The sequence below is a fragment of the Struthio camelus genome, chromosome 31 (assembly GCF_040807025.1).
Source record: "Struthio camelus isolate bStrCam1 chromosome 31, bStrCam1.hap1, whole genome shotgun sequence".
Classification (NCBI taxonomy): Eukaryota; Metazoa; Chordata; class Aves; order Struthioniformes; family Struthionidae; genus Struthio; species Struthio camelus.
In genome coordinates this window covers 3,210,176-3,234,875 of record NC_090972.1, presented here as the reverse complement: position 1 = coordinate 3,234,875, position 24,700 = coordinate 3,210,176, and the positions used below count along the sequence as shown (strand labels likewise).

Genomic DNA, 24,700 nt, shown 5'->3' with positions numbered 1-24,700 from the left:
TGGAGTGTATAAGACAATAAAGTTTCATTTTAAGGTGCGTCTCTGCCTTCCTCTGTCGGTGTGCGCAACAGAGGTCCCTCCTGCCCCGGATCTTAGAGGAGGGAACTGCATCCTCTCCATGCGGCTTGCTAGATCCATGGCAGCTGGAGCCATGGCAAAACACGCTCTGTCCCCTTTTGTGGATAACAAAAATCACATTACTTCTATTGCCCAAGCTGCTACTGCAAGACCCATGCGCCGTGTGCTGCATGTGGCATGAGAGCCATAACCTGAGATCCTTCTGAGCTGATGGGCTTCCAGGTGGTGAAGTGTGATGCTCCATCCACATGCTACCAGGCACCGTTGCCATCTGCAGCCCAGCTGCAGCTGCACCAGGCAGGCTCTGGCTCTCCTCTGCCACTGCTGAGCCCTGCTAGGGAACAGCTGCCCCCAGCAGAGGGACCAGAGTAGGTTTCCCCTTGTGCCAGAGAGGTATGGGGAGGCTGGCCTTACTGTCACTACCTACATGGGTTTTTAAGCGGGAAATACTTCCCATGCCAGCAATAGCTACTACTAAAAAGTTACCAAAAAAAAAAAAACAAACCCAAAAAGGACTCTGAAAGGACTCTAGGTATTGGGGCAACATAGAATAGTCAGTAAAGGAAGCTTATTGCATTGAAGAAGTTTTTCCTCATGTTCAGATGGAACCGCCTGTGTTTCAGTTTGTGCCCGTTGCCTCTTGTCCTGTTGCTGGGCACCACGGAGAGGAGTGTGGCCTCATCCTCTCGACACCCTCCCTTCAGATACTTGTAGACATTGATGAGATCGCCTCTCAGTCTTCTCTTCTCCAGGCTCAAGAGGCCCAGCTCTCTCAGCCTTTCTTCAGAGGAGAGAGGCTCCAGTCCCCTCATCATCTTTGTAGCCCTCCGCTGGACTCTCTCCAGGAGCGCCATGTCTCTCTTGTACTGGGGAGCCCAGAACTGGACACAGTACTCCAGGTGAGGCCTCCCCAGGGCTGAGGAGAGGGGCAGGAGCACCTCCCTCCACCTGCTGGCAACACTCTGCCTAATGCATCCTCTGGATCCCATTGGCCTTCTTGGCCACAAGGGCACACTGCTGCCTCTTGGTCAACTTGTTGTCCACCAGCACTCCCAGGTCCTTCTCGGCAGAGCTACTTTCCAACAGGTCAGCCCCCAGCCTGTACTGCTGCATGGGATTATTCCTGCCTAGGTGCAGGACCCTGCCCTTGCCTTTGTTGAATTTCATAAAGGTCCTCTCTGCCCATCTCTCCAGCCTGTCCAGGTCCCCCTGAATGGCAGTACAGTCATCTGCTGCAGCAGCCACTCCTCCCAGTTTAGTATCATCAGCAAACTTGCTGAGGGTGCACTCTGTCCCTTCCTCCAGGTCCTTGAGGAATACACTGAACAAGACTGGACCTAATGTTGACCCCTGGGGGACACCACTAGCTACAGGCCTCCAGCTAGACTCTGCACCACTGACCACAACCCTCTGAGCTCGGCCATCCAGCCAGTTCTCCATCCTCATCTCAATCACCCCACTGTCCACTCATCCAGCCCACACTTCCTGAGTTTACCTAGGAGGATGTGATGGGAGACAGTGTCTCCCAAGTGGCCTGTCCCTATATTCCTCCCAAGTGGCCTGTCCCCTTTCCCACATTCTGTAGACTTCCTTCTGCTGTTGGAGTTTTGTCAGGAGCTCCTTGCTCATCCATGCAGATCTCCTGCTCACTTTGCTGGACTTCTTACTCAGAGGGATGCACCTGTCTTGAGCCTGGAGGAGGTGATGCTTGAATATGAACGAGCTCTCCTGGACCCCCCTTCCTTTTAGGACCCTACCGCAAGAGATTCCCCTAAGTAGGTCCCTCAAGAGGCCAAAGTTAGCTCTCCTCAAGTCCAGGGTTGTGATCTTACTTATTGCCTTGCTTCCTCCTGGTAGGATCCTGAACTCCACCATCTCCTGATCACTGTGGGTCTGTGGTATCACTTCTTTGTCTGGACTTGTCAGTCAGGGCTTCTTAGAGGGTGTGCCCCCAGGCTGCAGCAACCCCACAGTGTGGTGGTGCAGATGTTTGTTAACTCCCGGGGATCAGCACAGAGCAGACGCCTCTTCTACGGGCTGCACCATCCGGAGTCCCACGCTTGCCTGTGTGGTGCCTGTCACAACCCCCACCACAGTCACTGCAGGAGATGGGAGCATGCTTGCACTTCCCCTCCACCTTCAGCTCCACAGGGGCTCTGGCCTCCCCTACCTCCTGTGCAATAGCTGCCAGCGCCAGGGAAATACCTCAGAAGCACTGAGGCCTCTAAAAGTGGCACCTAATGCTTATGTTTGGGAAACTGAGTTCTGACTGGAAGGTTACTTGGAGGGTGAGGGTCAGAGCCAGCCCTGGTGGCCTCATGGAACTGTTCCCCAGCTACAGCACCGCACAGGGCTGCCCCTAGAAAGGCCCGTGTTCCTGGTGCGGTGCTGCACCACACCAGCAGTTGTCTGGGTTGCATGGCTGCCATGACGGCGTCTGAAGGGAGCTGTCTGCGGTGACCTCCTGTTGTGCAGTGACCAAGCAATGGAACTGCACAAGAGTGGTGCCAAGTACAGCAGCCCTGCAGCATAGTGGTGCCCTCAGCACAGCACAGCCTCAGCACCAAGGTCCCTGCCTCACTGCAGCTGCCACCAGAGCCACAGCCTGCACCAGGAACTGAAATGGGCATTCATCAGAGCCCCCTTCCTAGTCGACCCAGACCCCAGCCTTGAGCTCCACCCCTCCTTTCCTGATGAGGTGCTCCACCCTGCCTGGTGATGGGGCAAGGGCAGCTACTGGCTGCCACAATCACTGCTGGGACTCACTAATTACATGATGAGGCATGTGGCTGTTAATTGACCCCCCCCCCCCCAAAATGCAACACCTTCTTCACAATGGGATTGGAAGGCTGCCCATCCATCCAAGACAAACCTAGTGGATGACATCATTTGGAGACGAGTTAGCTTGTCCCCCTGCCTCCTGGGGGAAATTGGCTGGACCTTCAGGCCCAAAGTGTGAGGACTGGCATGCACAGTCCTGGGCAGGAAGTGTTTTGGGGGGCACTAGCTTCTGTGCATGATGCAGAAATAGGCTTAGAATGGTGTAGGCCAGATGCATAGAAAATGCCAATAACAAAATGAAACAGTAAAGAAATTAAGGAAAAGAAATGAAGCAAATGGGATAGTTTATTATAGTTTTCTTTTTTATGTGTGTGTGTGTTCTCATGGGCTTCCTTTTGTTTTGTTTTAATATATTGGACTCTGGGGAGTTGTAATGTTTTTGTTTGTAAGGGAAACCAATTTTCAAAATTGGGGTGAGATTCAGTTACAGAAACACAGACCTCTTGGTGCCACTACAGACAGCCTGCTGTACCCTCTGTCAGCCTCCACCTTCAGCTCCACAGGGGCTCTGGCCTCCCCTACCTCCTGTGCAATAGCTGCCAGCGCCAGGGAAATACCTCAGAAGCACTGGGGCCTCTAAAAGTGGCACCTAATGCTTGTGTTTGGGAAACTGAGTTCTGACTGGAAAGTTGGAGAATGTTCTTCAGCATCTGGGGGGGAAAAAAAAGGTTACCAGCTGAAATCATTGACCATTTTAAATAAAATGTTAATGTTTTCCCACAGTGCCAAACTGGACATTTCCAGGAAGTGTGTTAACCTCAGGAGAAGAAAGATTGTTCTTCCCCAGCACTTGTGTTGCTACTGCTCTGCCTATCACACTGTGTATTTAATCCCTGTAATCTTTCCTGTCTTTCTGCACGTCCTTACTAAGCTGACCATTTCTAAAGTCATCTGTTCAGCAGACTATCTGGACGTACACAGTAGCCATTGTCCATCCAGTTTTCCTCCTCCCATTATTCTTGGTTCATTCAGACACCTATCAGCCACCTAGCTGCTGCTGCTTTGAACTGCAGGGATTTTAAAGCTTGCCTCCTCTTTCAGTAGTTTGTCTAATTGTCCTGTTAGCCAGCTCCTTAACTGTGTTTATAGCTATCCTCTCCTAGCTCTCTATCTACAACACTTCCAGGGAGGCTATTCCCTGTGGAAAGTGGCCTTCAATGGCGACAACTTGGTCTCAAGGTACAGTGGAGGAATGTATTTCTGTTTTTGTTTAAATTAAACTGTACCATGTTTTCTCTTTTTCCACAGCCAAGAAAAATCTTCCTGTGTCTCTCTGCAGGTAGTTCTCTAAATAAAGCAGGTGGGAACTGATGCCTATGAGCTGTAACATTGGGCTGCAGACTTCAGTGGGAAAAGGAGTTATCTGAGTCCCAGGTGGCTGAGAAGAGAAATGGTGGGGCTGGGGGCCCAGGGGAGAAGATTGTCTGTGCCGTGCCTGACCACAAGTATCCTCCTTTTCCTACATGTCTGAACTTTGTTAGGAGACACTCTGGATCAACATCAGTTATAGAATGCTGATAAAACTTATTCTTTAAGGGGAACATTGAGGAAAATTAAAAAAAAAAAACAACAAAAAACAGAGCTCCTTTTTTGTTAGGTGCTTATTGAAACCTTCCTTTTTCTGCTACATTTCTGCTACATAATCTCTCCAATTAGCGGCATGACACTTGAAGACTTGAAGAGAGTTATGGGAAGAGAGATGGCTCCTTTGGGTACTTTTTGTGTTTAATGAGCCCTCTGGTGCATTCGTGCAGATACTGAAAGGAGATGGAAGAACCCTCTCCAGAAGTTAAAGTCAGAAGCAAACCCAAAGGTTTCTTAGAGCGTTAATGGGTCCCACCGAGGGCCATTACCAACACAGCTGTTAATGGGGACCACAAGTCGAGGTGCCCTTCCCTGGAGGCTGGTTAGCGTAGCAAGTCAGAGGCACCGGTTGCAGTTAGTGAAAGGAACTGTACAGGAGGCCTCAATTCCAAGTAAGCCCTTAACGTGTGTTATCAAGCAAAACGGTCAAGCACAAGCATCCGGCCCTGCAGAAGGGCGATCCTTTCCCTGCCACGTTGCTCAGGGCTCTTCCTGGGGCGGGTAGGAGGGGCAATGCCAAGCGTAGGACAACGGTACGACACCTCCTGGGCTCCCTGAGGGGTAAGCAGGCAACGAGGCCCTGGTGCTGTAAGGAAACGATGTCTTCTTGCTGGCAGAGACAGCAGCCATAGCCAAGGTGACAAAGACCTCAGTTCTGTCAGGGGCTTTCAGCCTTGCCACCAGCCTTGGCCGTCCCCATCACAAACACCCTCCACTGTCCCATGCTTGCTCCTGTTTCCCTGCACACCTTAGCCACCTTCTCCCTCCCCACACACTCTGTTTCCCCACCTTACTTTGACCTTTTTCACTCTCCCTCCTTCTACTGATGTCTCTCCATCCTCACCGGGTGTTGCTTGAAAAACAAAGCTATGGGCTCCTGTGAATTTGCTGATGCCTGAGTTCCCCAGCAAGCCACCTGCCTTCTTTCCAAGCCCTGCTAGAGCTCCTCCCTCACCTAAGAAATTCCAGCCCCAAATGTGCTTGCATCCTGTGCAGTCCATCCTCCTTCTTGTGCTCTCCTAAAGTCCCAGTTGCGTTTCCCTTAAACGTGACCATGGCATGCTCCCTGTGTTCTCCATCCTACCTGCATCAGCCTCACGCCTACATGTACCCGGCTCCTTCCCTGCACTCCTATGTGTCCCGGTAATGTTCCTGCTTCCCCTGCTGTAGTGGGACCTCACTCCAGGAGGTTCACACATCCTCCAGGCTCATAGGTGTTTCCTGAGGTCCAGCCTCAGTGTGGGGCATGAAGGCGAGAAAGAGAGACAGGTCAGCTCTTTGGGCATGATGGAGCTCTGTCCCACCCATGCCCCCAGCGGCATGCATTCCCCATCTCCCAGGCTAAGGCATACATGCCAGATGGAAATGTCTCTATCATCGCTCATATGGTGAGAGGCCTTCAGCCCTGCCATGTTCCTGGGACTCAACTCCTCCCCCTCTACCCACAGACATAATTTCCTTAAATTGTCTGGGCTCAAACATGTGTGTTTCTCACTGCCTTCTGCACAACCCTCTAACCCACTGGTCAGCGCTGCCTCTCAGCTGTGACCCACTGGCCCTTCAGAAGTCTTGGGCTTCCGGAATTTTCCTGGTGCTTATTACAACCTTTCTGGCTCCCTCCAGAGAGCTTAGGATGGCACAATTTGCTCTTGGCTCTCATAGGGGCCTTGATGTCCCTCTTTTATGAAATGCTTGCATCTGAATGACTCCCGTGTGTGGGGGGGGGAGGAGCAGAGGTGACGGAAAAGCACCAACTATACCAAAGCAGGCAGCGAGCGGACTGCCAGGAAGAGCCATCTGAGAGGTCCACAGGCCTGTGGCTTCTCACCCTAGAAGTGGGTTCAGCCTCATCCACTCTCTGGAGAGGGAAATCAGCAGTGTCCATGCCATGGGAGGACTCAAGGGGTGAGTTTTGGTGAGACCACCCTTTGTCTGGCCCATTTTACCCATGGGTACTTTAGGATGGGGAACCATGCCTTGTATCGATCATGTTGATGACATTGACACTGCCTACGCAAGAGGTCCTCATGTAAGTGAGGTTAAACAGGGGAACTAAGCCCTGGCTCGCCCTTTGGGGCTTTTTGGAGATGCATACATTTGCTTTTCATCAGTCTCAGGATCTCCATGACCTTTCAAAGATGACAGAGAGCGGCCTCACTGTGACCTTGGCCTGTTCCCTCAGCATCCTTGGATGCAGCTCCTCCAGTCCCATGGACTCTTCAGGACTGAGTTTGCTCCACACCCCTGACTTGAGTCTCCTCTGCTAACGGATGTTGTTTTCTTCCTGGAGTCCTGACCCTAGGCACAAAGGCTTGGAAGGCTCTGCCAGCAAAGAGTGAGGCAAAGAAGACTTTCAGTACCTCAGACCTATCTGCATCTACTCTCCCTAAATTCTCTGCCCCATTCAGAAGTGAGCCCACGTTTTCCTTGTTTATTCTTCTCTGTTCTACTGTTAATGAAGCAGTATCAGCTCTTCTTGGTGCCTGTGATGTCCCTTGCAACTGTCGGCTCTAGGGGAGGTTTGCTTTTCTTAATGCCATGCCTCGATAGCATTCCTAAATTTCTTCTTCTTTGTAACCTGTCCCTGCTTCCTCTCCCTGTTTATTGCTCTTTTGCTGTGGAGCTCAGTCTTGAGTTGCTTGTGTGGCCAAGCCATCGCCTGAGATGAATGCTTGTTTTCCTGACTGTCAGGATGGACCATTCTAGTGCTTGAAGGAGGCTGTCCTCAGAGACCTGCCAGCTTGCCTGAGCTCCTTTGCTGGTCAGAGCTGCTTCCCACAGGATCCCTCTTACCGGTGCCCTGAATATGTCAAAGTCTGCCTGACTGATGTCCAGGGTCTGAACCCTGCGACTCTCCGTTGTAAATTCCCCTCAGGATTGGAGATGGTCCTATTTTCATGGTGACTGCAACCAAGGCTGCCCCTGAGTATCACATCTCCAAGCAGGTCTTCTGTGCTTGCAAGTGCAGATCCAGGTGACTCACCTGGCAGCTGGGCTAAGAAATTGTCCTACTATCCACCAGGTGCCTCCTGGACCGTTTGCACCCTGCTGTGTTGCCCTTCCAGGGAATGCCAGGGAGACTAAAATCCCCCACAAGGACTAGGCTCATTGCTCTGGAGACTTGCTCAGGTTGCTTAAAGAACACTTTGTTCACTTCCTCACCCTGTTGCAGTGGTTTGTAACTGCTTCCGCAATGCCACCCTTCCTGGCCTCTCCTCTGATCCTCACACGTAAGCATTCACGCAGCCTGTAACCCCTCCCATCGAGGAGCTCCACACATCTGAGCTGCTCCTTCACACAGAGGGCAGTTCCCCTCCTCCTCTTTCCTGCCTGGCTTTCCTGAAGAGCTTCTGTCCATCCATTGCAGCACCCCAAGCCCTGTGAGTGATCCTACCACAAATCAGTCATGCCCACAATGCCAGCACTTCTGGGACCACGCACAGAGCTTCAGCTCCTCCTGCCTGTGCCTAGGCTGAATGCAGTTGTGTACATTTGGGCTGCAGAACCTCAGCCGTGGCACCAGGGCTGAGCACAGAATTGCCATGGCGAAACCTGTTGCCCAAAGCCAAGCACCCTGTGTATGCTAAGGCCCCATTTTGGAGCAGAGACATGCTGGACTTAAGGCCACAGGACAACGCCATGATGAAAGGAGGTTCCCGCTAAGAGAGCAAACCCTGCAGTCCCCAAAGCCAGGCAGAGACAGCGCCTGGTTGCGCAACTATGGCAGGAGGCAGTTTTCTGCTTGAGCTGTCTCTGCAGCCCCATTGGGCCTGCAAGAGAAATGAAGCCAATCTCTAGGAAGGAGTAGGTGCTGCTGAGAACATCCCTGGAGGTGGGCAGCCTGAGATCCAGCTACACTGTGATCATGGTTAGCATGTTCCCTGTTCCTGTCATCAGGTGGCTGAGTGAGGTTCAGGGAGAGGAGAACCATAAGGGTGTGAGAACATGGGTGCATGAGTGGAGATGCTGATGTGAAGTGCCTCCCATTCCTGCAGCACCTTTGGACATAGATGGGATGGGTCTTGCCTCTGCCCCGTGGTGTTGGCATTCAGTTCCTGACATACAGGCATCTCACCCCTCTGAGATGCCCTGGGGAGTCTGTCCAGCACCCATCCAAAAGGGCATGGTGTTCCTGTCGGTCCTGTGCTGTATTTTCCAGGGGTTGTGCTGGGCACCCCAACTGCCTGACACAGCACTAGAAGCCTTTTTTTATTCCTTATTGACATGAGAGCCCTGAGTTAAAGTAGGACTCTGCAATGCAGAGATGAACACTTGTCTTAGCTTTGCAGTAACTTGAGCTCTAAGAAATGCAGTTGATGGAGCCTAGAGAGACACCTCGCTCTCCTTATGGTGCACTCCTCCATTTGGTCCGCTGAGTAGGTCTGCAGGCTGCCAGGATCTGGTTGATTAAGGCATGCTCAGATGCCCTAAACCTCTACCTCTGGTGTCATTTCAGGTCACCAAGGACAGTTCCCCTCCAGCCTTCCCCAGGCCATGGCTGATGCTCTGGAAGGATGTGGGTCTTTCACAATTGCTCCATAGGAGCTGGAAGACATTTGAACATGTCTTGGATCACCTCTGGCACCTCAAATGTCACCAGGTGTTTGTGTGTGAGCAAGTGACTCCTCCCCTCCATCTCCCTTGATCAGAATGGGAGCTTAGTCAAGGAGCACACATTTTGTGCCCACCTGAATTGAGGGAAGAGGAATCCTACCTCCCCTGGGTCTGTGGCATGCACAGGAGGGAGTTGGATTGCCCCAAAGCCTCTCACCAAAGAAGAGACACCTGTGTTGACTCATCTGAATCACTGCCCTACATGGGAAAGCAAACCTCTCCCTATCACTTTGTGCATGCCCTGCCTAATAGCTGGGGAGGAATAGGGATTTGCAGAGGGGGACAGTTCCACCTCTCTTAGACAATGATGCTCTGATAGGAGAAATCACACTGCTGGACTCCACTGCTCCCTCCGCAGGTTAGAGAGGGAAGATAGGTGATTACTTTAGCCTAGTTGAACGTACGTTCCCCAGGAGGGACCCTGCTGCCTTTCAGGAGCTGTCAGCCCTGGAGCCCCTGGGGACATCTCGAGAAAGCCGGTGGGGCAGAGAAAGTCACGCCTTTGGCGGTGCCTCTGCTGCTGAGCTGGACCAGGCTCCTGGGACTGGGAGAGCTCATGGTGACCTGGCAGGCTGTGCAGAGAGCTGCTCAGTCCAGGGGCAGCTCCTCTGCAAAGAGCAGCAGGGCTCGGGGCACCGCCTGCAGGTGCCCAGATGAGGTGAGCACCTCAGAGAGAAGTTAAGGGCAGTCTGGAGTGGGGGGACAGCTGAGAGCTCATTGGGGAAGAAACCTTCAGAGCCCTTACCACAGTAAGTCTTTGGCCACAGGCAATGCAGCTGTGCTTCCTAGAGGGGTTTCCTAAGCCTGGCACCTCCCACAGCTCCCACAGAGGATCTGCCAGGATGGCTATTGTGGTTTCTGTGATGTGGAGGAGGAGGATGTGCTGCAGAGCAGGGATTCCCTGCCACACCACCAGAGGGACAAGACCTCACCATTACCTTCTCCTAGGGATGGCCTCAGGTGTATGAAGCCAGCGTGTGCACACATATCTGCATGGGGCTGCAATTCAGAGCAGTGTGTCTGCAGCCCGGGGTACTGTGTGCCTGGGGCAGTGACTGCTGCCTGCAAGGGTCAGTGCTCAGCCTGGCCAGGGAACTCCCCAGGTGCAGCAGGGAGAAGCTCTGGGTGGAAGGAGTGACCTCCAATAGGGCAGGTTCATTCTCCATAGGTCAGGGCTGCTCCCAGCTCTAACTCACCATGAGGACGTTTCCAGATGGGGACTTTTCAAAAGGAAGGATGAGTCACTGGGTACCTGAAAGGAAGAAGCTTTTCTCAGTCTGCGATGTCTGTTTTCTACCACTGGCAGAGGGGAAACGGAAGCAGGTTAGGGGGGTTTAGACATGGGGATGAGACTCCTAAAATGTTACTTTGAACGATCAAGAGGTCTGTGAGGGTCCTGAGAAAGCCTCTTCATTCCCTCTACCCCCACCCCAACACAGGTAGCACCACCATCACCTTTGCAGTTATCATCATTCTCCTCAGAGCTTTTCTGAGCTGCTCCTTAGCAGCTGCAAAAGCAGAGATGCTCCTGGAAAGTGTCCTGCCCAGGAGGTTTCTGTAGGGCAGAACGACATGCCCAGAGGGTGGGATGAGGCCCATGAGCACTGCTAGGGAAAAGACAGAGGGACAGAGAAAGAGCTCCAAGCAGGAACAAGTCAAGGCGGTGGAGATGGAGTCAGGGAGGGAGGGGAAATGACTAACAGAGACTAACAGAAACATGGTGGGAGAGGAGATTCAGGCAATGCCCTTTGGCCTCTGCAGTGCAGATGCCTTCCTCTGAACAAGCCCCCTTGTCTCTCGTCCCACCCAACAGAGCGCTCTGCCCTCAAGGCTGTGGGGTCCAGGGCATGAGTCGCTTCCTCTGCCGCCAGACCTGCAGCAGAGGAGAGGTGCCTCTCTCCTGTGACATGCCCATTTCCTGCTGCACGACAAAGGGGCTGAGAGGGACTGGCCTGCAATGTCACCATCTGGGAGGTGGCATGTACGCCTAGGCAAAGGGAAGACTTTCCTTTTTGCCCATCTCTCTCTCTCTCCTTGCTTCCTTCTGTAGGAGGATCATGGTGACGCTCCTTGTTTCTCCAGCTGTCTGGGCTGCTTGTGTTTCTGTTTTCAGGATCTGTGGGGATAATGGGAGTGGGGTGCAGCTGCAGTTCAGCTACTGACCCTGGGGTTCCTTCCAGGGAGGCATCTTCATGGTAGTGAGATGCCCAACTGCCTTTCTAAGCAGTGGAGCTCTGGGCAATGCAGTGCATGGGGCTGGGGAATGAGCCCCCTCCCTCCTGAGGAGACCCACCTTCAGGACACCTGACTTCTTCCCTGGGGTGTCCTGGCAGGCTGTGAGCAGCACTCCAGAGCAGCACAGCTCTCCTGCAGGGTCCTTCTGATAGCTGGCAGTCTTTGGTTTGGTCATCTGAGTCAGGAGCCCTTCCCAACCCTCTCTAACAGTCTCTCCCCATCTGGACTAAGAAAGAGAGAGGACTTCAGAGGTCTGCACTTGGAAACTGGTCTCCTCTGTTCTCAGCACAGTCTAGATTCTTTTTCAGAGGAATATGTGAGTGCAATCATCCTCTAGCTGAGAGAGGGGCAAGCACAGGGCAGCTGGCAACAAGACTAATGAGCAGACCAGCTCTGCTGAGGCTGCACTAGGTGACAGGGAGCCTTTTTGCCTCTAATGACTCACTAGTGCTCACATGGAGAGCAAGAGAAAAGTCAAAGATTTCTACCGTTGAAAACACCATGTGATGGAGGCATCTGAAAACTAAAGAAGTGTCCAGCTAGACTCATCTGCTGCCCCTCGTTTCCTGGAGAGCAGGGTGTGAAAATGCTGAACCTTCACCTATGGAAGGTTAGGGTGTCTCACCCTCTGTTATCCATATAGAGCCTGGAAAAATAGTGCACCTGGTAAATTGGTGTGAGGTCAGGGACAAAGCCCTCTGCAAGGGGTTGGGCCACCTGTGCCTTCCCTTGCCTTGAAAGAGGGCTGATGGTGATTGATTCCAACACAGACAAATCTGCCCAAGAGGGGAAAGGAGGAGATCAATCCCTTCCTCTTTCCTCTAAGGAGCACCTGGGCATGCTGCTTATTTCATCTTTCGTGGTGGTAAATGAGATTATACGCACTGGGTCACTGGACTAACTCCCCTTCACTCAACTCAGGGCCTCCATCCCCAGGAACTGCCACCTCCATGTAGTCACAGCTATAGAGCAGGACTAAATCCTCTGTTGCCCACGGGCAGAGGTCGCTGATCCTCATGGTGCACACAAACTGGAGTTCAAGCTAGGGAACTGACAGAAGGTCCTCTAGAGATGGAAAGGCAATGTGGAGGGTTTCTGTATGCAATGGAATGTACTTTGCTCAAGAAAGTCCATCTTAGCTTCTCAATACCTTTTCCTCCACAGACAGTCCCCCGTGGCCAGAGGGAGGAAATGTCCAACAGCAGCTTCCTCACCGAGTTTCTCCTCCTGGCATTTGCAGACAAACGGGAACTGCAGCTCTTGCACTTCTCCCTCTTCCTGGGCATCTACCTGGCTGCCCTCTTGGGCAACATCCTCATCATCTCAGCCAGAGCCTGCAACCACCACCTCCACACCCCCATGTACTTCTTCCTTCTCAAGCTCTCCATCCTGGACTTTGGCTCCATCTCCACCACTGTCCCCACATCCATGGCCCATTCCCTCAGGGACACCAGGGCCATTTCCTACTCAGGATGTGCTGCCCAGGTCTTTTTTCTCTTCTTCTTCATTGGAGCAGAATATTTTCTTCTCACTCTCATGCCCTAGGACCGCTATATTGCCATCTGCAAAACTCCTGCACTATGGGAGCCTCCTGGGCAGCAGAGCTTGTGTCAAAATGGCTGCAGCTGCCTGGGGCAGTGGCTTTCTCTCTGCGGTGCTGCACACTGCAAACACATTTTCACTCCCACTCTGTGACGGTAATATTGTGGACCAGTTCTTCTGTGAAGTTCCCCAGCTCCTCCGGCTCTCCTGCTCTGACTCCTACCTCAGGCAAAGCTGCGGTTACTGTGGTTAGTGTCTGTGTAGCTTGTGGGGGTTCTGTGTTCGTTGTTCTGGCCTACGTGCAGATCTTGACGGCTGTGCTGAGGATTCCCTCTGAGCAGGGCCAGCACAAAGCCTTTTCCATGTGCCTCCCTCACCTGGCTGTGGTCTCCTTGTTTGTCAGCACGGGCATGTTTGCCTACCTGAAGCCCCCATCCATGTCCTGCCCAGCTCTGGATCTGGGGTGGCCATTCTGTACTCTGTGGACCTCCAGTAATGAACCTGCTCATCTACAGCATGAAGAACAAAGAGATCGAAGGAGCAATGGTGAAATTGATTCACTGTATAGTATTTTACCAGTCATAAGCTGCCCTTCTCTCTTCACAAGTGATTCCCAGTTTCTCTCAGGCTGGCTTTTGCTTTTTTTGGTTTGTTTATTCTACCTGTGAAAATCATTTCCATGCATAGATATTTGTATTTATCACACTTCTCCAGAGGCATGAACCTGGTCTGTCTGACCAGAGGCCTTCTGTAAATGTGTCCATCACTGTGTCAGAGCTGGCCTCTGTAATAGCATCTCTGTAATACACGGGGATCTTCTCAGTGCAGTGCCTGAAGGCCAGGCTCTTCTTACACTAGGAAGGGAGACTGGAGAGCAGCAGTAGCTGCCTGAGGAGCTGTAGCAGCAGGACACTTGTGCTGGCCTCGGGAGCGGATCTAGTAAGGAGGGGCTTGCAGGCAGTTTAGGTGGGTGTTGTTATCCTAGAGACAAGAGCAAGGGGGAAAGAGAGTGACTGGCCTCCATTTCCAAGTGCCATTGCTGGCCTCAGGCATTAGGGCTGGTGGGGAGCTGACAACCACTCTCTCCCACCTCAGGAGCTGCTGTGCCCGTCCAAGGGGCTCAGACTTGATCTTAGTTTCAAGTGCCCAGATCCCTGCAGACCCTGTGGTGGGCACTGCCACAGGATGATTCCTAGAGTGTTTTGTTCTGCTGGGCTGGGCTGAGGAGAAGTGAGGGGAGGTGGGGAGAACTGGGGAGGGGGCTGAAGTGGGCTAGAAAGTGCCTAGGAGAGGGAAATACCACTCTTTAGATAACTTGTATGAACAGACAGGGTGGGGAAACATACCAGTGCACGTGGGATGCAGAGCCAGACTTCACGGCAAAGGAATTGAGACATAAAAAGTGCACAAGAGTGTGGTCTGTGCCCTCTGTCTGCTTCTTCTGCAGACCTATGGGGTACAACCAGAAGGGACTTTCCAATGTGGCTAGTGTTCCTCCTTCCAACTCCAATCTCCCACTGCTATCTTTTTCCCCGAAGGCTGGCTTCCATAGGGCATCTGAGCCCATGTCAGAGCTCAATGTGAAGAAAAAGTGTCTTAAGAGTCACAGAATCACAGAATCACAGAATGGTTTAGGTTGGAAGGGACCTCTGGAGATCATCTAGTCCAACCTCCCTGCTCAAGCAGGGTCCTCTAGAGCATATTGCCCAGGATCGCGTCCAGGCAGGTTTTGAATATCTCCAGCAAAGGAGACTCCACAGCCTCTCTGGGCAACCTCTTCCAGTGCTCTGTCACCCTCCCAGTGAAGAAGTTTTTTCTCAGGTTTAGGTGGAACTTCCTGTGGTTCAGTTTGTGCCCGTTGCCTCTTGTCCTGTCACTGGGCACAATGGAAAAGAGACTGGCCTCATCCTCTCGACACCCTCCCTTCAGATACTTGTAGACATTGATGAGATCGCCTCTCAGTCTTCTCTTCTCCAGGCTCAAGAGGCCCAGCTCTCTCAGCCTTTCTTCATAGGAGAGGTGCTCCAGCCCTCTAATCATCTTTGTAGCCCTCCGCTGGACTCTCTCCAGGAGTGCCATGTCTCTCTTGTACTGGGGAGCCCAGAACTGGACACAGTACTCCAGGTGAGGCCTCCCCAGGGCTGAGGAGAGGGGCAGGAGCACCTCCCTCCACCTGCTGGCAACACTCTGCCTAATGCATCCTCAGGATCCCATTGGCCTTCTTGGCCACAAGGGCACATTGCTGCCTCTTGGTCAACTTGTTGTCCACCAGCACTCCCAGGTCCTTCTCGGCAGAGCTGCTTTCCACCAGGTCAACCCCCAGCCTGTACTGGTGCATGGGATTATGCTTGATAATAATTCAAGATAATGCTTGAATTCCATTCATTAGGCATATTATTTATTAATATTTCTCTCTTTTTTAAAGGAAAATCCCTTAAGACAAATGTCTGAAGCAGCAATCCTTTGTCAGTTCTCTATTGGGGCTTCTGCTAACTCAGTTTGCGATGGTTGTAGTTTGCAGATTTTCAGCTTGACAGCTCTTATTCACAAGTCTTCATCCACATTCACTTCATGATCTCTTTCCTAAGTCCAGGTCATGTCGGCAGAGCTCATGGGCTGTATTCTGCTCTCTGTGTGTAAACTTGGTATTAGTTCACTAAGAACACCTTTAAGAAGGCAAAGTGAGTTATGTGGCATGGGTGAACGTTTATTCTTTGTCTCCAAAGGCTGTTGAAAGAGACTTTGAACAATTGTGTGAGCTACTACAGCCACACAGATTTGCTGGGTGACCAACTGGACCCAGAGCTCTACTACCAAGGGAGTTATTAAATCTCTTCTGAAGCTTATATTGTCAACAACCTAGGATGATTTAACAAATCCCTTTGTGACTCAGTAGTAAGGCATGAATTTAACGTTCTTTAAGCTGCAGATCTATCTTTCTGACAAGTACACAGCCCAAGCTTTATCAGTTTTCTATGACTTCATCAGAGCACAAAAGGTTCTGTACTTGGTGTTGAGAGTAATTGAGAACCACAAGTTCTTGCTCTCCAGACTAGCTGTTACGGAGGAGGCTTGAAGGTGTAAGTCACCTCTACATCCCTGTTTATCTTGTCAGTGTTAAGCTTCAACTTCTGGTTTGGGGGCATGTTTTCTTCATATTGACAGGAATGCTTTGGAAGTAGGCAGGAAGTTCAGTTTCTATTTTGATTTTTGCATTGTTCATAAAGTAATCAATTAATAAATTATTTTTGGTTTTGGTTCTGTTTTTTAAAGTAAAGGCTTGCACTAGTTAAATATCAGGACAATCTTCCAGTACGAGCGGGCCATCTGCTCAAGATAACTTGGGTATATTAGAGGGACTGAAAAAAAAAAAATCGAAACCAAAACCAACTTGGCCTGTTCAGTTGCAGGAATTATCATTTCCTCTGGCTAGAGGAATTTATGGATGCCGATAAAAAAAGAAATTTGTTTATCCATCTCCACTTTTTAGACCAAAAATTACTTTTTCTTTTATGGAGAAAAAGCACTGGAATTCAACTCACAATCATTCTTTTTCCGGGCACCACTGGAAACTACATAAGTAAGCTCACCTTTCCTTCCTACTCTGTTTCCTTTTGGGTTTGTTGCGGGGAGAAGGGGTTGAGACATTGACTGGAAGGAGAACACCACTTTAATTTGGTTCCTTTTCAGTTGTTTTTCTAATACCTTCAGTACAGGAGCAAATCAGGCATTTAATTCTAGCAGGTGTCTTTGGAGACATCAGTATCTGTCTCTCAGCAGACCCTAAATGAAGACAGGAGCCTCTATGCATGTTCTTGGCAACTTTAGAGCCCTATGAAAATGTTAGTTCTGGGAGATGTGGCAAGTGAAAATACTAGTGCAAATCTTCATTTTACAGGCTTGTGGCTCCACTTGTAACAGACCACTTTTTGGGTATTCATTCAGCCATTTCTGGAGCATCTATATAGTGTTACAAATGTAGCTATCATTCAGGTGCTCAATTAGCCGTTTTCAGAAGCTCGGTGTATCAGCAGGAAAGAAACCACAGTGACATCCATTTCTAAATACAAGAACCATGGGTTCATACTCAGCGATGGCTCCATTTTAGTGAAGTGGGGAACTTTGACATGTCCTGCCATTTCCTACGTAATTTTTGTTGTAAGATCATTCTGAACCATGCACTGTAAAAAAGCTTTCTCCTTTGTTGGACAGGGTTCTTATTCAATGTCCTCGTCTCACTTCTATTCCAAAGACAAGATTTGTGTTTATGCATCTGTACTTTCAATTATTTTGCCAAAACTTTTAAATTTTCATTTCAAAATGAAAATAAAATCACAGAAAAACTAGAATATGGAATGAGCACAGATATTCAAGGTCACTGAATTTGTGACTGCAGATGTTGCATTGCTTGATTCCTCATAAACATATAAGCATCAAGCAACTAAGGTTTCTGACTGGTTCCTGACTGAAAACCAGGTGAGTCTGTTCTCCCCAAGCAAGGCTGTAGCTGGGAAATCTAGCAGGAAAAGAAAGTGTCATACCACTCTTGGAGACTGTGCTGGGTGTTCTTTAGGGAAGAGGTTGGAAAGCCAGACAAGACTCAGCAAACAGTAGCAACAAGTATTTAAGGTCTAAAAAAGGTTTTTTAGTGAAAGCCTAAATCCCTAGTCAATCACATCTATGAAGAAGCTAGCAGTGACTTCACTGACGTCTATTCAGATGTCATCTCACTAAACTGAAATGACCAACACAGAAGTCTTCCACTAATCATTTGGTTTCCTCTACAGTGAAGTAAGAGAAATAACTGCAGGCATAGATTCATGCATTTTATGTCTGACAATTGCAAACAGGTAGCTTAGACTAGACACCTGAGATCAGGAAAGATGGATCCTGAGATACATTCCACCAGGAGGCAATTCTTTCTGCTATCTGATAGCTCTTGACTAAGTCAGACAAGTAAGTCAGTTTGCACTGCTTTGTCTGGAAACTGAAGAAATCCCACAGTCCCCCTTGAAAACCCGTTACAGTACTCACTTGTTCTTCAAGCTCAAATACTTCTGCTAATATTAGGCATCACCTTTCAGGTGAAACTACTAGGCTTCACCCTGTTCTGTCTTTATTCCTCCATATAGCTCAAATTTGTATGATTGCCATCATGTTCTGTACTCTCCTACCATAAATTTAATTCTCCTTTCACCACGTCCTTTCTCCTAGGTGCAAGGCAGCAGTAAACATGGCGTGGCAGAATCACTCCACAGTGAGTGAGTTCTTCCTCTCAGGCCTCACCAGCAATCATGCTGTAGAACTGGCCCTCTTCACCTTCTTTGTGGTCATCTACGTGCTGATTATTTTGGGCAACATCTTCATCATCTTCATGATTGCACATGACCAGCAGCTACATAGTCCCATGTACTTCTTCCTCAGCAACCTCTCTGTCATTGACGTCTGTCACTCCTCGGTGGTGATGCCCAAGATGCTGGCTGACTTCCTGGTGGACAAGAAGAGCATCTCCTTTGCGGAGTGCATGGCACAGATGTTCTTCCTCCACCTCTTTGCCTGCACAGAGATCTTTCTCCTCACCATCATGGCCTATGATCGCTACATAGCAATCTGCAACCCCATGCGTTATGGCACCATCATGAGCCAGAAGATGTGCCTCCAGCTCACTGCAGCCATGTGCATGGGAGGGCTGATACATTCTGTGGCCCTCACTGCCCTGACCCTCAATCTCCCGTACTGTGGTCCCAGTGCCATTGACAACTTCTTTTGTGATGTCCCCTTGGTCATCAAGTTGGCCTGCGTGAACACCCAGGTCTTCGAAATGCTCATTGTCTCCAACTCAGGCCTCATCTCTGTGGTCTGCTTCCTGGTGCTGGTGACTTCCTATGTGGTCATATTGGTGTCACTAAGGAACCATCTCTCAGAAGGGCAACACAAGGCATTATCTACCTGTGCTGCTCACCTGACAGTGGTGACACTTTTCCTAGGACACTGCATTTTCATCTATCTCCGGCCAGCCAAGAGTTTAGCTGCAGACAAAGTTGTGTCAGTTTTCTTCACGGCCATCACCCCTCTGATGAACCCGATTATCTATACCTTTCGGAACGAGGACATGCAAAATGCTCTGAGAAAGCTATTCAGGTGACAGGCTGATTCCCAAGACAAGTGACACTGTTGGGGGTGAATGGAAGGCTGCCAATCCCTGGGTATTGTCTGCCCGTTTGCCCTCCCTCCAGGGTATTCTCTGGGCATGTAGCTCCAGATTTTTGTCTTTTCTGCACGCCTAGCACTGAGTTGAAATCAAACAATGGCACTGGCTCTCATCCACAATAGGTTATTTGAGGGATGCTTTAAGCCATTTATCAGAGGGGAAGTGTTGAAATGTAAATGTCAAGGATATGCTAGATTACTATGCTCTAAGGACCCAGCTCCTTTGGGCTGTTAATCTAAGCAGCCTAAGTGTATTTTGCAATAACACTTCTGTTCAAATGAAATTTATCCCTTCACCCTAAGTACTGCTAGAAGAGGTTAATGCTTTAGCAAACACAAGCCTACTTATTCAGTTTACTCTTCTGGCCTATGTGGTTAGCCTGAATTTGAGAGTTTCGAACTTGTCCTCATTCAGGTAAGGATTTGATGGATATACATGTTTTGTGTATATTTTTACCCCAAACCCTACTGCCTCTTTTTTCACTGCATACAGCGTGACAGATATTTTCTTTGCTCAGAATGTTGATAAGCAAGCAGGTGGAGGTAGACTTGAGCTCTTTACCCATTTTCAGCAGGGTACCTGAATCAAATGATACTTTTAACTTAGATACAACTACTTATCTATTTTCCATATGGCTGCACAAATATGTTAGCACAACTTATGGTGCAGCTTATGATTTGGAATAAGGAGCTAGAGAAGATGGAAACTCCCAAGTTTTCACTGCCATCAGGGAAGATGGAAACTCCCAAGTTTTCACTGCCATCAGGGAAAAGAGTAGATAGACACATACTATGCAGATAGATGATGATACAGTAGCATTAGCTGAGGAAGCTCATAGTCCTTGTCCTCTGGGCCACAGGCACGCTCCCCTCTGAGGCAAAAGTATGACACAGACTCCTGCTGTGATGAATTGCCAAGAACCATAGTAGGGTTTTGCCTGCATGCTTTTAGACTCAGGTAATTGACCAATGTTAATGCTTAGCTCTTGTAAAACAGCCTCCTTCATCAAGCGGCATAAGAAAACAAACAATACTGGCCTCACAATCAGTTGCCTTCCTTTCCTATCCACAGGAAATCATCAGGAAGAGAACCTATCTGATGGGCAAATGATTAAATTTCAGCAGCCTCCCACTCATCCCCATTGCTCCTAATTTGTAGAATTTCATCTTAGGCTAAAAAAAATATTGAGACAGAATAGGGCATTATATCCTCACACATCCAGCTCTTCATGCAGTGCTGCAGATTTACAGGGCTCCTGAGAATCTCTTGGATTATGCTGAAGGAGGTAAAGGGGTGTTTTGTCTCCTGATCAATTAAAAAATCCAGCACAGATGCTTTTGCAGTGTCAAAAGGTACTTTGGAGGCCAGATTAGGGTTTGGTCCTGCCCCACCACCATTTAATTCATGCTCTTGCTCTGTCTCCATCATATGAATTACAACAGGTTAGAATAGCCAGTTGCTCTGAGTCCTGCTGTAAATCTTTCACTGAGGTTTTTTTCTGCTTCAAGAACAAGCAGTGCACGTCCAATTTAGCAAAGGTCCAATAGGGTGATGCAAACCTCAGTGTCTGGAGGGTACGTGTAATGATCTCATTGCCAGCAGGAGGGCAGGTACAAAGTCTGCACACACTGCAGGTGGCTGCATCCCTACCATGTCCCTTCTGGGCACAACTGCCCTTTGAGAGCCAGTGTGACCCAGGGAGGAGAAGCAACCCACCTAGGAACTTATCACGAGGTCAGCTCATGTCCATGGGCCTGAACCAGTCAGTGAACCAAGCAAACTTGGGAGGGTAGGAGGGGTTCAGAGGCCTCTGGGGATGGCGCTAATTCTGGGAAGGGATGTGCCCTCCATGTCTGCCCCATCTCCCTCCTCTCCTTCCTCTACCCTTTGGTTCCCTGCCCAGGGGGTCTCAGCGTGGGGAGGGGAGTGCCACACACTACACCCTAGGCCCCCCAACAGCAGGAAGTGTGTGGACAGGCACAGCTCCAACCATCTCCCCCATCATTGCCAAGTAATGGGGAACAGAGATGGTCCCCATGATGCCAGGGCCTGTGATATCAGGGGGCTCCTCTGCAGCTTCCCAGTGTAGACACCTGGTAGGGCCTCCACAGTGCCCTGGTGGGTGCAAGCAGGATGGGGATCTGCTCTGGGTTACGTCTGGGCTGGTGCCCTGGGCAGGGAGTCAGCCACAAGGGACTGATGCATGTGAGGTTTGACAGAGACGCCAAACTGGGAATGCCATAGTCTGGATGAGCTGCTAAAGATCACAGCCTCCACCACTTTTCTGGAGATCTTTGTAGGTGGGGCTTTAGGAAGGGTGTCTCCCTTTGAAACAATTTGGGTTCTTTGGACTGGTCCATGTTTGACATATGAAATCCTGCTGTAGGGTGGTGTAGACAGCTGACGGGGATGAATGTTCCTACAGTGGTCCTTTGCCTTTTCCAAAGCACAGTCTTCCGTTGACAGTCCACAGGTTTTGATTTTCTCCAGAATCGCCACACTGAAAGTGTTAAGTGCTCCTCTGAGTGGTGAAAGAAGTACAGCAGATGAGGGCCCTTGTGGTTAAGGTACATTTCCATATTTAAGGTTAATTCCTTCTCATTTCTGCAATTTAAAGGTTTCAGGTTTGTGAACCAGAGAAGAGGACTGGGTTCACCAAATTATCATTGCTAATTTGATCCAAAACTAATTTCAAATTTTTTTTTATAGCTTCTGTGTATCAGCATTAGTGGCTAAGCTGCCAGTTCTACATGTCCCCAGTGATTCTTTCCTTCTGCTCCAAGGACAGCTGTGGGAGAAACCTCCACTGGCTCCTGCTAGCTGTAAAATGTGGCTGTGATTAGAGTCTCTTGATAGGAACAGGAAAACATTTGATTTTCAGTGTAGTAAGAAGGTGGCATTAAGCTTGAGCTCTGCAAGTAAGAAGTTATATTCTAACATGGAGTGCAAATTTATGACAAAATCTTGCTTTATGGGAACACACCTTCTTTTCTCTTTCTTTTCTTCCCATATATTTCATTCTTTTGTCCATGTAAGAGCCCTAGGCCATCCATAACATCCACTGAAATACCAGAAACAGCGGTCTTGGGAAACTGTGATTTAAAAAGTCAAATGTCCCTACCTTGCTTCAGATGGAGAAGGGTGCCAAACTTAAACAAGATGCAAAGTCTTCTGAGCTTGTCAGGCAGCTTGGATACTTGTTTTCAAGCTTGGGACAATTCGTTTTCTGGAGCCAAACTCACAGAAGAGATACTGGTTTCCAATAGCTCATTGGGCCAGATGTTCAACATCCACAATCCCACGGGCTCCGATGAGAGATACCAATAACCCCTTCTGGGTGTAGTGCCAAAGCATCTTCTGGTCCTTGCTTCTGATGGCCTTCGGAGTAGATCTGAGCTAGTGCTGCAGAGTTGGCTGCGTCCAGCTGCAGCCTTGCAGCTGGTGCACTGGGATGTCACAGCTGTGATTGTTCAGCAATCACATTCAGCAGAGATGCATCAGTTCACTGATAACAGGCTGCTGAAAGGCTGCTGAAGATGCTAGAGTGGGTTGCTGTGAAGTGGAGGGGGGAGCAGCGGGTCTCTGGAAGAGAATGTAATGATGCTGCCAGTGGCTTGGGAGAAGTTTGCTTTGCAGTCTTTCCTTACCACTTGTGAATGGTTTTCTTTTCCATGGGAGGTCTCTAAATCAGGGCTCTTTCTCTTTGACACCTTTGCAGTGCCGTGACATGGAGTTTGAAGCCAGCTAGAATGTCTCACTTCTTTGTGACAGCCAAAGTGTGAACAATGGCTTAACCTGCAGACAGCACAGTTTTAGGGTCCTGACTGTTCTCTTGGAATGATCAGTTTGGGTTTCAAAAATGAACCTTCCCTGCCACTTACACACTCCTTTATTTCCTGTGGGAAAAGGAATTCCCACAGGAAAATGTATCAGGAGTCCTCATGGTTGAGACCACAGGCCAGAGAGTATGAATATGAGTACAGAGTATCAGTATGACAAGAGGGGAAGAAAGCCTTCTAAATGAAGCCTCAAGTTTACTCTCAGAATGGTAACTTGACCATTGCCTCTTCGGGTTTTTCTGTGGAAGGCAGTGAGAGTAAGATGTTGAAGGAAGACTGTCCCAATGACTAGAAGGAGAGAAGTCCCCAAGCCTTTCCTTTTGCAGCCTTGTGTTTCTTCTCTACTGACCATTACAGGGGAAGGCTTTGGGGAACAGAAGGTTGTGTGTGAGTGGATATGGGCAGCGGGGAGTTCCAAACTCCTTACGGTGTGGGGAAGGAGGCAGCTGGGAGGATGTGGAAAGGAAAGCTGAGCAGATGGATAAAGTTAGCTACTTGACAGTGACTTGATCAGGGAATCTGTTGCATGACCCTCTGTTTGACTATCTTCTTTCCCCTTGATGTAGGATCCTGGGACAGTGAAGGAGCCAAGGGGATTGTGAAAGGAGGCATATGTGACAATCCTATGGGACCAGATGTGATGACTCTGCATGTGCTGGACAGTTGGCTGATGTCATTGCAAGCCCACCCTCAATTATCTTGGAAAGGCGAGAGTGATCAGGAAGGTTCCTGATGCTTGGTAAAAGGCAGATGTCACATCTATTTGCAAGAAGGGCATCAAGGGAGATCCAGGGAACTACAAGCCTGTCAGCCTTACCTCAGTTCCTGGGAAGGTTTTGGAGCAAACATTCATGGAAATCATTCCTAAACACAGGAAGGACAAGAATGAGACTGGTGAACCAGTATGAATGACCAAGGGGATCATCCCAGTTGCTCACCTTACTTTGACTTTTTTCACTCCAGATCTCCCTCACTTTTCAGCAGTCTCTCCCTGCTTCCCCTGCTGTAGTGGGACCTCACTCCAGGAGGTTCACACATCCTCCAGGCTCATAGGTGTTTCCTGAGGTCCAGCCTCAGTGTGGGGCATGAAGGCGAGAAAGAGAGAAAGGTCAGCTCTTTGGGCATGATGGAGCTCTGTCCCACCCATGCCCCCAGCGGCATGCATTCCCCATCTCCCAGGCTAAGGCATACATGCCAGATGGAAATGTCTCTATCATCGCTCATATGGTGAGAGGCCTTCAGCCCTGCCATGTTCCTGGGACTCAACTCCTCCCCCTCTACCCACAGACATAATTTCCTTAAATTGTCTGGGCTCAAACATGTGTGTTTCTCACTGCCTTCTGCACAACCCTCTAACCCACTGGTCAGCGCTGCCTCTCAGCTGTGACCCACTGGCCCTTCAGAAGTCTTGGGCTTCCGGAATTTTCCTGGTGCTTATTACAACCTTTCTGGCTCCCTCCAGAGAGCTTAGGATGGCACAATTTGCTCTTGGCTCTCATAAGGGCCTTGATGTCCCTCTTTTATGAAATGCTTGCATCTGAATGACTCCCGTGTGTGGGGGGGGGAGGAGCAGAGGTGACGGAAAAGCACCAACTATACCAAAGCAGGCAGCGAGCGGACTGCCAGGAAGAGCCATCTGAGAGGTCCACAGGCCTGTGGCTTCTCACCCTAGAAGTGGGTTCAGCCTCATCCACTCTCTGGAGAGGGAAATCAGCAGTGTCCATGCCATGGGAGGACTCAAGGGGTGAGTTTTGGT

General features: G+C 49.7%; 1 protein-coding gene and 1 pseudogene across 1 annotated transcript; both read left to right on the top strand.

Moving 5' to 3' along the window:
* Window positions 1-12,543: 12,543 nt before the first annotated feature.
* Window positions 12,544-13,390, top strand: LOC138063004 (olfactory receptor 14A16-like; annotated as a pseudogene).
* A 4,737-nt stretch (window positions 13,391-18,127) lies between these two features.
* LOC104152665 (olfactory receptor 4E1-like) lies at window positions 18,128-19,039 on the top strand. The gene has a single exon (XM_009688081.1). The coding sequence runs from the start codon at window positions 18,128-18,130 to the stop codon at window positions 19,037-19,039; it is 912 nt and encodes a 303-aa protein (XP_009686376.1).
* The last annotated feature ends 5,661 nt before the right edge of the window (window positions 19,040-24,700 follow it).

Excerpts from the sequence above, each read along its gene's own strand:
- LOC104152665 (XM_009688081.1), top strand. The coding sequence starts at position 18,128 with ATGGCGTGGCAGAATCACTCCACAGTGAGTGAGTTCTTCCTCTCAGGC.